Source organism: Mytilus edulis, chromosome 9 (assembly GCF_963676685.1).
Source record: "Mytilus edulis chromosome 9, xbMytEdul2.2, whole genome shotgun sequence".
In the NCBI taxonomy this organism is placed as follows: domain Eukaryota; kingdom Metazoa; phylum Mollusca; class Bivalvia; order Mytilida; family Mytilidae; genus Mytilus; species Mytilus edulis.
Window position 1 is genome coordinate 65,352,240 of NC_092352.1, and position 12,324 is coordinate 65,364,563.

A 12,324-nucleotide genomic window follows, 5' to 3' on the forward strand; every position below is an offset into this window, starting at 1 on the left:
ATATTGTATACATTCGAGCTAGACAATATGAGTTCTATATTGTATACATTCGAGCTAGACAATATGAATTCTATATTGTATACATTCGAGCTAGACAATATGAGTTAAATATTGTATACATTCGAGCTAGACAATATGAGTTAAATATTGTATACATTCGAGCTAGACAATATGAGTTAAATATTGTATACATTCGAGCTAGACAATATGAGTTATATATTGTATACATTCGAGCTAGACAATATGAGTTAAATATTGTATACATTCAAGCTAGACAATATGAGTTATATATTGTATATATTCGAGCAAAACAAAAATGAGGTGCACGTATTTGATGGTTTCATTCTTACTAGACAATATCAATTGTAAGTATACGTTGGTTGCATTTTCTTACTAGACAATATTAGTTGTATGTATACGTTGGTTACATTCTTACTGGACAATATCAGTTGTAAGTATACGGTGGTTATATTCTTACTTAACAATATCAGCTGTAAGTATACATTGGTTACATTCTTACTAGACAATATTAGTTGTAAGTATACGTTGGTTACATTCTTACTAGACAATATCAGTTGTAAGTATATATACGTTGATTACATTTTTACTATACAATATCAGTTGTAAGTATATATTGGTTACATTCTTACTGGACAATATCAGTTGTAAGTATACGTTGGTTGCATTTTCTTACTAGACAATATCAGTTGTAAGTATAGTACGTTGATTACATTTTTACTAGACCATATCAGTTGTAAGTATACGTAGGTTACATTCTTACTAGACAATATTAGTTGTAATTATACTGCAATCAGCTATTTTGCTATACAGATAAAGCTATACGTATAAACGTTAGCTTTATACGTCAATGACCTCAACTAACCTATTAGCCCCGCCTACTTACCGGAACTACCGTATTTCATCAACAACGTCACGTCACAACCATGACAACGTGTAGTAACAATGGTCAAACTTTAATGAATTTAAAATTGTTATGTCTTCAAATTGGTTATTTATATACCATGTTTATCAAATGTTATTAATTAAGTTCATTTTCCCTTTCTTATTCCTTAAAATGTCAATGTTTTACCTCCTGAACTACGCTCATAGGGAAATACCCTAAAATGGTGCCCCAAGAGGGAAATTCCAAACACTTTTTTTAACTATGTTTGTTACATATTTTATTTTTTATTTTTTCATTTTTTTTATCGATTTCAGAATAAAAACAATATACGTAAAACCTCGCATTTCCCCCGTTTCTAAGCCTCATACAAATAAATTTCATATTTCAAGACACTATACGTATATTGTCTAAGTATACGTTGGTTACATTTTTACTAGACAATATCAGTTGTAAGTATACGTTGGTTACATTCTTACTAGACAATATCAGTTGTAAGTATACGGTGGTTATATTCTTACTAGACAATATCAGTTGTAAGTATACGTTGGTTGCATTTTCTTAATAGACAATATCAGTTGTAAGTATACGGTGGTAAGATTCTTACTGGACAATATCAGTTGTAAGTATACGTTGGTTACATTCTTACTAGATTATATCAGTTGTAAGTATACGTTGGTTACATTCTTACTAGACAATATCAGTTGTAGGTATACGGTAGTTACATTCTTGCTAGACAATATCAATTGTAAGTATACGGTGGTTACATTCTTACTAGACAATATCAGTTGTAAGTATACGTTGGTTGCATTTTCTTACCAGACAATATCAGTTGTAAGTATGCGGTGGTAAGATTCTTACTGAACAATATCAGTTGTAAGTTTGCGGTGGTTACATTCTTACTAGACAATATCAGTTGTAAGTATACGGTGGTTACATTCTTACTAGACACTATCAGTTGTAGGTAAACGGTGGTAACATTCATACTAGACAATATCAGTTGTAAGTATACGTTGGTTACATTCTTACTAGACAATATCAATACGTTGGTTACATTCTTACTAGACAATATTAGTTGTAAGTATACGTTGGTTACATTCTTACTAGACAATATCAGTTGTATGTATACGGTGGTTACATTCTTACTAGACAATATCAGTTGTAAGTAAACGGTGGTAACATTCTTAATTTTATTTTTTACAGAGTTTGTCTTTAGTGCCGTGTGGAGGCAGTAGAGTGCCTCCCCGTGCTTCAGGTTTATGCTCTAATAATATACTAGATTATGGAGTGTGTGTCCGAGCGAGAACTGCTCTAATTCATTACTTTAGGAATATTTATCAAAAAGTAGTATTTCAATATTCAGCCCCATTCTACTATTTAATACTGATAGCGTTTGACATTTTTAGCCGAACAAATTTATCCATTTTATATACTTCAATTATTGTATGCTGGTTCATATTCTGGACGCCAATCTTTGCTCCTTTATTATATAATTCACAAACAAAACAATTATGAAGCTTAGAAATGGAAAATTACTAAATACTAAACTTGTTCAAAGGGTATCCACACGTCTCAATCTTCAAAATCGGTTATCTAAAATTACTACCATCGCTAACATTTTTAACAATAAAAAACGTGGTTACCCTTCTATCGATAAGTGTCATGCCAAAAAATGACTTACATGTCCCCGTCTTTCAACCAACAATACGGTAAGGTCCACGTTTAATGGTCGCACATTTTCTTTAAATTTTGAAACTGATATAACTTGAAAAACAAACAGTATTATTTATTTACTCATATGAAACAAACCAGGGTGTGGTATTCAGTACGTAGGAGAAACTGGACGATATTTATCTAAACGCACTCAAGAACATCTGTATCGTTTTAAAAGACCCAATAAATTCAAAAGTATCATTTACCAACACCTTAAGAAGCACAACCATCCTTTTAAATATTTAGCAGTTCAACCTTTAGAAGTAGTAAATAAGCAGCCTGGTGAATCGCATTCAAAGTTTGTACGATCACGGAAAATAATTGAATTAAATTGGATTAAAAAATTACAGACAGTTTACCCTCTCGGTCTAAATGATAATATCATGGGAATTGGTAATATATCTAGAACCAATTCCGTTAACATTTTTGATATAGTTTCTAAAACTGTTCGTAAAAAACGTTCTCACGGTCGTAGAACAAATCGCAATCAAAGAAGATTTCGGGCCAATCATACCAATATTTCGGACCTAATTTCTATTTCAAAAAACAACGGCAGACATTATCTATTAACAAAACTCTGTTCGTTACCGGTTAATAATCTAAATAAAATTTTGGAGGATTGCAACACAATTTCATATAGCAGTCCTAAGTATGAAATTGTTCAAAATTATTATGGCATATTGTTATTCTAAATTATTTCCCAAAATTGATCGCCCTGAAGATCATAAAAAACATTTTATTAAAATTAAGTATGTCAATAAAGGCTTTGATTTTGTAAATATTGCCGGTATATTTAACGACCATTCTGTTAAAGAACAAATTCCTGGATATTTTGACAATACTGAGCTACCTCTTATTTGTTATATTTACAAGAAATCTACCCGGAAATTTGTGTTTAATTATAGTCAATTGTGTAAAGATGTTAATATCAGTGAAAATACACCTACTTCATGTAATTGCAGTAATTCCGAATATATTGATGGCCCCATTTCCCATGTTATAACAGGAGATCTTAACATCGTTCAAGACCGAGAGTTAAAATCATTCCTCAGTAAAGGACCTAAATATCGTCCCCCGTCAATTATTAATTGGAATGAGTGTCGTAATATCATCCACGACTCACTCCATACTTACTGTATGAAATGGATAAAACGGGAAAAAGCTGACAGAAAATCTTTGGACTCTTAATTCAGTAATGAAGATAGTTGATATACGTATTCAACATTTTAAAGAACATTTTACTATAAACCCTTACAACAATAAACCTATTTCTCGTATCAAACATAAACTAAAAGAACTAGCCAAGGAATTTGTTTTTGTCCTGGCAGATAAAGCTGCTAATAATATTATTATTGTTTGACGTAAATTTTACATTGAGGTTCTGAAAAAGGAAATCACCAATTCACCAACATTCCAACTGACTCCATTTTCAGAAAACGAAATCTGTAACAAACATAAACTTTTAGGCACCGCTTTACAAGCAGAGCCAAATACAATGAAAGTCCCAACTATGTATTGGCTTCCGAAGCTACACAAAACCCCTTACAAATATAGATTTATTTCGTCTTCAAGCCATTGTTCAACTACTAAATTGTCTTTTCTTACCAGCACACTTGGTACAATTAAAAACCTGATAATAAATTGTTCAAATAAGGCCTTCGAAAATAGTGGAATAAATTACTTTTGGAGTGTCAAGAACTCGTTGGAAGTACTTGATAAATTGCATGCTTATATTGGTGATTTTGAATCTGTTCAAAGTTTTGATTTTTCTACCCTGTATACCACATTGCCTCACATTCTCATTAAGAAAAAATTCACACACCTAATTAAATGGGTATTCAAAAAATCAGAATGTGAATATATATGTTCATACTCTTTTAGGTCATTTTTTAGTAGCAATAAACAAAAAAACTATGTTAATTGGACATGCTTTGATACTATATATGCCCTTGAATTTTTACTAGATAACATTTTTGTTCGCTTTGGGGATTCCGTATATCGTCAGATTATCGGAATTCCAATGGGGACTAACTGTGCACCACTTATTGCGGACCTGTTTTTGTATTGTTATGAGTTACAATTTATGACAAAAATAAGCAAAGACCCATCGAAACAACATCTGATAAACAAATTTAATAATACTTTTAGATATTTGGATGATATTTTGGCTCTCAATAATGACGACTTCAGTATGTATATTAATGAAATTTATCCTGTTGAACTTACTTTAAATAAAGCTAATACTAACAATGACCACTGCCCTTTTCTCGATCTTGATATCTATATCACTAATGGAAAGCTGAATACTAAAATTTATGATAAAAGGGGTGATTTTTCATTTCCTATCGTTAATTATCCGTTTTTAGATGGTGACGTTCCCTTGTCACCATCTTATGGTGTTTATATATCTCAACTTGTACGATTCGCTCGTGTATGTAACAATGTTTTAGATTTTAACGGGAGAAATTTATGTATTACTGAAAAATTATTACACCAGGGTTTTCGATATCACAAACTAGTCAAAACATTTACTAAATTTTATCATCGGTATAAAGACATTATTCGTAAATATAGCTCAACATGCAGACTTTTAATACGTTCAGGTATTTCACATCCAATTTTTTATGGTAATATTCTTTATAAAGCACAAAGGTGTCAGTATTCACCTCAGAAACTTACAAAACCTTTGAATAGACTTATTAAGAAGGGATATAATTACGATACTGTTGTCAAGTCATTAAAGATTGCATATTTTGGCGTTAATATTGAGTCATTGATAAGGTCTTTGCATCGGAACTAAACACATTTATTCTAAAAACAGTTGTTGGCATGACACGGGTTATGTTCTTCTCATATATGTTATGATGGTATGATACTAAACCCCTAACGGGAAGGATTGTGCCTGATGTTCATATGATGAAATCATAATCTTTCAGTCAGTTTAGTTGAAGTCTGGAGCTGGCATGTCAGTTAACTGCTAGTAGTCTGTTGTTATTTATGTATTATTGTCATTTTGTTTATTTTCTTTGGTTACATCTTCTGACATCAGACTCGGATTTCTCTTGAACTGAATTTTAATGTGCGTATTGTTATGCGTTTACTTTACTACTTTGGTTAGAGGTATAGGGGGAGGGTTGAGATCTCACAAACATGTTTAACCCCGCCGCATTTTTGCGCCTGTCCCAAGTCAGGAGCCTCTGGCCTTTGTTAGTCTTGTATTATTTTAATTTTAGTTTCTTGTGTACAATTTGGAAATTAGTATGGCGTTCATTATCACTGGACTAGTATATATTTGTTTAGGGGCCAGCTGAAGGACGCCTCCGGGTGCGGGAATTTCTCGCTACATTGAAGACCTGTTGGTGACCCTCTGCTGTTGTTTTTTATTTGGGCGGGTTGTTGTCTCTTTGACACATTCCCCATTTCCATTCTCAATTTTATTACTAGTTAATATCAGTTGTAAGTATACATTGGTAACATTCTTACTAGACAATATCAGTTGTAAGTATACGTTAGTTACATTCTTACTAGACAATATCAGTTTTAAGTATACGATGGTTACATTCTTACTAGACAATATCAGTTGTAAGTATACGATGGTTACATTCTTACTAGACAATATCAGTTGTTAGTATAGTACGTTGATTACATTTTTACTAGACAATATTAGTTGTAAGTATACGTTGGTTACATTCTGTTATGATATTGTAATTATTGTATTTATGTATGTTGGCCTGATTTGTGTTGTGTGGCCTGATAGTTGTTTACAGAATAATCTTAGAACTGTGCAGTTTAGAAATCACTGCAACAATCATAGAATGATTGGAACTTTCCATTTGACTTACATAATGATTACAGAATGATCCTTATAAAAGATGCGTTATATAAACTTCTACATTTTACTAGAAACTTCCGTTGTAACTTTCTAGGACGTTCTAATATAAAGTGTTCTAGAATTTTCCGTGACAACTATATATATACAAACACTAAAGTTAAACTCACTCTTGGACTTAGACATCGGTTAATATTAATATTCATAGCATTGGGATTGACATTTTTATTCTACAAACAACATCATACTGGATTGTGACCGTAATATTCAGATCGGATTCCGAAAGATATCCGGATACAGATAAAGATAAAAGATTGGACTCATATTTTGACAGTTAGGTTGACAGTAAAATGTGTGTAAAACTTGTAAACTTTTTTATAATAAATATTGTTAAATTTTAGTATTGATTTGTGTCTTTTGTTGGCTACAATTTAAAAGTAATTTCTGGCCGTAACAATTCTTACTAGACAATATTCGTTGGTTGCATTTTTACTAGACAATATCAGTTGTAAGTATACGTTGGTTACATTTTTACTAGACAATATCAGTTGTAAGTATACGATGGTTACATTCTTACTAGACAATATCAGTTGTAGGTATACGGTGGTTACATTCTTACTAGACAATATCAGTTGTTAGTATAGTACGTTGATTACATTTTTACTAGACAATATTAGTTGTAAGTATACGTTGGTTACATTTTTACTAGACAATATCAGTTGTAAGTATACGATGGTTACATTCTCACTAGACAATATCAGTTGTAAGTATACGGTGGTTACATTCTCACTAGACAATATCAGTTGTTAGTATAGTACGTTGATTACATTTTTACTAGACAATATTAGTTGTAAGTATACGTTGGTTACATTTTTACTAGACAATATCAGTTGTAAGTATACGATGGTTACATTCTTACTAGACAATATCAGTTGTAGGTATACGGTGGTTACATTCTTACTAGACAATATCAGTTGTTAGTATAGTACGTTGATTACATTTTTACTAGACAATATTAGTTGTAAGTATACGTTGGTTACATTTTTACTAGACAATATCAGTTGTAAGTATACGATGGTTACATTCTTACTAGACAATATCAGTTGTAGGTATACGGTGGTTACATTCTTACTAGACAATAACATTTGTAAGTATTCGATGGTTACATTCTTACTAGACAATAATAGTTGTAAGTATTATATACGTTGGTTACATTCTTACTAGACAATATTAGTTGAAAGTATACGGTGGGTACATTCTTACTAGACAATATCAGTTGTAAATATACAGTGGTAACATTCTTACTAGACAATATTAGTTGTAAGTATACGGTGGTTATATTCTTACTCAACAATATCAGTTGTAAGAATACGTTGGTTAATTCTTACTAGACAATATCAGTTGTAAGTATACGGTTGTTACATTCTTACTAGACAATATCAGTTGTAAGTAAACGGTATTACATTCTTTCTAGACAATATCAGTTGTAAGGATACGTTGGTTGCATTTTTACTAGACAATATCAGTTGTAAGTATACGGTGGTTACATTCTCACTAGACAATATCAGTTGTAAGTATACGTTAATTACAATCTTACTAAACAATATTAGTTGTAAGTATACGTTGGTTACATTCTTACTAGACAATATCAGTTGTAAATATACGGTAGTTACATTCTTACTAGACAAGATCAGTTGTGAGTATAGTACATTGATTACATTTTTACTAGACAATATTAGTTGTAAATATACGTTGGTTACATTCTTACTAGACAATATTAGTTGTAAGTATACGTTGGTGACATTTTTACTAGACATTATCAGTTGTAAGTTTGCGATGGTTACATTCTTACTAGACAATATCAGTTGTAGGTATACGGTGGTTACATTCTTATTAGACAATATCAGTTGTAAGTATGCGGTGGTTACATTCTTTGTAGACAATATTAGTTGTCAGTATTCGTTTGTTGCATTTTTACTAGACAATATCAGCTGTAAGTATACAATGGTTACATTCTTACTAGACAATATTAGTTGTAAGTATACGTTGGTTACATTCTTACTAGACAATATCAGTTGTAAGTATACGTTAGTTACATTCTTACTAGACAATATCAATTGTAAGTATACGGTGGTGACATTCTTACTAGACAATATCAGTTGTAGGTATTCGGTGGTTACATTCTCACTAGACAATATCAGTTGTAAGTATACGTTGGTTACATTCTTACTAAACAATACTAGTTGTAAGTATACGTTGGTTACATTCTTACTAGACAATATCAGTTGTAAGTATAGTACGTTGATTACATTTTTACTAGACAATATTAGTTGTAAGTATACGCTGGTTACATTCTTACTAGACAATATTAGTGGTAAGTATACGTTGGTTACATTTTTACTAGACAATATCAGTTGTAAGTTTGCGGTGGTTACATTCTTACTAGACAATATCAGTTGTAGGTATACGGTGGTTACATTCTTATTAGACATTATCAGTTGTAGGTATACGGTAGTTACATTCTTACTAGACAATATCAGTTGTAAGTATACGGTGGTTACATTCTTACTACAATATCAGTTGTTAGTATACGTTGGTTACATTCTTACTAGACAATATCAGTTGTAAGTATACGGTGGTTACATTCCTCACGGTGGTTATATTCTTACTAGCCAATATCAGTTGTAAGTATACGGTGGTTACATTCAGTTAACCTTCAAATTGCATCGTTTAGTATATTTTCACAAAAGTACCGGCAATGTTAAGTAATTTAATAAGCTTTCTTTTCGCATACTTAGCCTTTAAAGAAGACTTATCGTCACAATGAACAATCATACCACATCACACAATTTTATCTACACTACATGGGAATATGCAAATGGTGTGTTAAATATAGTGCTTATATGGCAAAATACACAATGACGTTAGCAATCATTATGTATTTCTATAAGAATTTTAAAAAAGATAACAAACGTGTGTTACGTGTGCAACAGTATACGGAAGTCATTTAGTGTTAATGTGTTGTTTAGTTCGTTATCACGACTTTATAGTTTGTTTTACCGACTAAGCTAACTCATTGTCAAGTCTAAGTTACTCGTTATAACAATTAAGCTTAATCGTTTTAACGATCCACAATTGACCAATTGAGAACCCTAGTCGTTACTAGAATTACTAAGTCTTCATTAAGAGCTAGCTTAGTCGTAATGACGAGTAATTACTGTTTATATGCAATACGGGTACGGAATTGCAATGTCTTATTGACTATACCTCATTTGCCCTATCAATAACCTGACGAAATAAAAGGAATACTTATTGTTATCAATTCAATAATATCCGAGATTTTTTATATAATTTCTTTGGATCATGCATTATTAATTTTCTCAGAAGAATAAATGTATTGACATGATGCAAAATTCATATTTAACATCGCATGTTATTCGAACTGATTGATTATAAAATTAGCTCATTACAGACATGAAATGTTGAAAAAGCTTTTGTGAAATCAAAATTATAAAGTGCAATGTTAACCTGAATTTTTGATTAACCTAAGATCATAAGGTTCATTTTTTTAAAAAGTTTTGGTGCAAAATATTGCATTCACTTGAATGTGGTGTTATGCAGTGAACCTCAGAAATAAGAATGTCTTGTTTTTAGCGAACTTTGTTTAATGTCACATTATTACATATGAAACCTGAATATCTTGTGATAATTGTAGAACACTTTTTTACTTTTAATTTTGAAAAAATATAAAATGCATGAAATTACAAAAAATAGGCTACATTTTGCCTGTTTGTCAGATATGAAGTTCTGTCTTATATGCAAGGTACGTCGGGTTTTATTTCAGTGTACAAGACGTTATTGAGTATTGCTTTTGCATGCAATGATTGTCACTATTTTTGAACTTAAAACAAAAGAGCTGTGCCTGCTTAAAAATGAGGAATTTAATATAGAAAGCAATGGAGCCATGAATAAGTAGTGTACTTCGTCAATGTAACTAAAATAAAATAAAGTGTTTGCTTTTTTTCTTGGTTGCTGTGTAATTGAATTTTTTTATATTTTATTTTTTTTTAGCACTCAGACTGTCGTTAATTTCTATATATATAATAATTCATAAAGACATAAAAACATTAAATACACAAGCCTGATACAATGTACCACCTGTTCCTAGCATAAAGGAGTAGGTATGTTAAGGGCAGATTTTGGCCTCAACGTTCAGGTTCATCTGATGAAAGATTTTTGACACTTTTCAACCTCTTAAGTGTCTACTTCATAAAATTGAGAATGGAAATGGGGAATGTGTCAAAGAGACAACAACCCGACCAAATAAAAAACAACAGCAGAGGGTCACCAACAGGTCTTCAATGTAGCGAGAAATTCCCGCACCCGGAGGCGTCCTTCAGCTGGCCCCTAAACAAATATATACTAGTCCAGTGATAATGAACGCCATACGGGTTGCTTTTATACGAAAGGAAATTATAAGACGGGATCAAATGAATCCGACTGGTTTGTCGACCAATACATATTTAAAAATTCAAGTTTATTGATAAAAGCCACAATTATATAACAGTTAAGACAAAATGACAAAACCAGAACATGATATACCCTGATCTTCTGAGTTAATTCACAGTATTTGACTGACAAACATGTGCACATCTATAATACGAAAATAAAATATAAATTTTATATATTTTCTAAATTGAATCCCAAAAAAACTAAAATGACAACACAATATCAAACTGCATCCACTCAATTAAAAACAATTCCTTTTCTATATTCACAAAATGCGTTTATTCTAATAACTATTTGCCATCTTAAGAGGTTAATTTGATAGTAACTGATGTTCTGTCTGAGAAAGGTAAATTCAATCAGACGAGTAATACACCAAGTAGTTTCGAAAGTCATCATGTGTCCATCGAAAAATATAAAGAATAAAGAATTATTGTTAGTAAGTATCATCTATTCGAATAATTGTTTTTATTTCCCTCCATTCTGTTTTTTGCAGTGGAAGAACCTTTTTATATTGACGGTACAGATGAAGCTGAAGAAGGTAAATTTATTGGAAAGGATGGAAAGGAAATAACGTATTTGGACTGGGATTCTATTTCTCAAATAGATATGTCACATGAAGCACAAGATGTCTTATGCTTAAATCCAACTGAAGATTTTAAATACGAGGATGTAGATGGTACCACGACCTTCCGTTATATTTGTGAGGTTGTTTCAAAATGATTTCTTACATTACTTATAAATTGTGCGATCATTGTGCAAGTTTTCTATATAACTGTTTATTAAAAAAAACAAGAATCATCATAAAACAGTGGAATATTCCACGAAAACAAAATTGTTTCTGTATTGAAAAAGTATTATGAGATGATATGTATTGTATAGTATACAGAATAAAGAACTACAGTGTGTTTTTTCCATTGTTAATCAATATCAGTCAGGATCCTACTTCGTCAAAATTATCTCCCCATTATGCCAGTTCATTTTCACAATCGTAAAAATGGAAGCCATTGTAGCGATGACGCGCTACCAATTTTGCTCTTGGAAACCGATAAATTTATCCACATTGCACCAATACGATCCTTATATGTCAGTTATATTTTAAAAGACAAATGTATCAACTAGCTAATGAGCATCAGTTAATGATCTTGTCTGTATTGATTCAACTTAAAACTATTGTCTGATCGGTTGTTAGGTGGAATTTTCGAAAAATCATAAACATTTAAAAAAAATCTAATTAAATATTTCGTGGAAGGGCAGACTAGATTTTTTTAGTGGTTGAAGACTATAAACCCTAGTTATCACACACAAAAAATTAGAATTTTTCGAAGATATGCATTTTCATCATCCAACTTGTAAGACTGTCGTCAAGTACTTT

General features: G+C 31.4%; 1 protein-coding gene across 1 annotated transcript in view; it reads left to right on the top strand.

The window, feature by feature from the left end:
* Nucleotides 1-11,857, top strand: part of LOC139488819 (alpha-N-acetylgalactosamine-specific lectin-like) — a 57,584-nt gene extending 45,727 nt beyond the window's left edge. Inside the window, exon 4 of the mRNA XM_071274752.1 lies at nt 11,446-11,857. Coding sequence (XP_071130853.1) covers nt 11,446-11,672 — 227 coding nt within the window. The 3' untranslated portion in view covers nt 11,673-11,857. The remainder of the gene's footprint in view (nt 1-11,445) is intronic.
* The last annotated feature ends 467 nt before the right edge of the window (nt 11,858-12,324 follow it).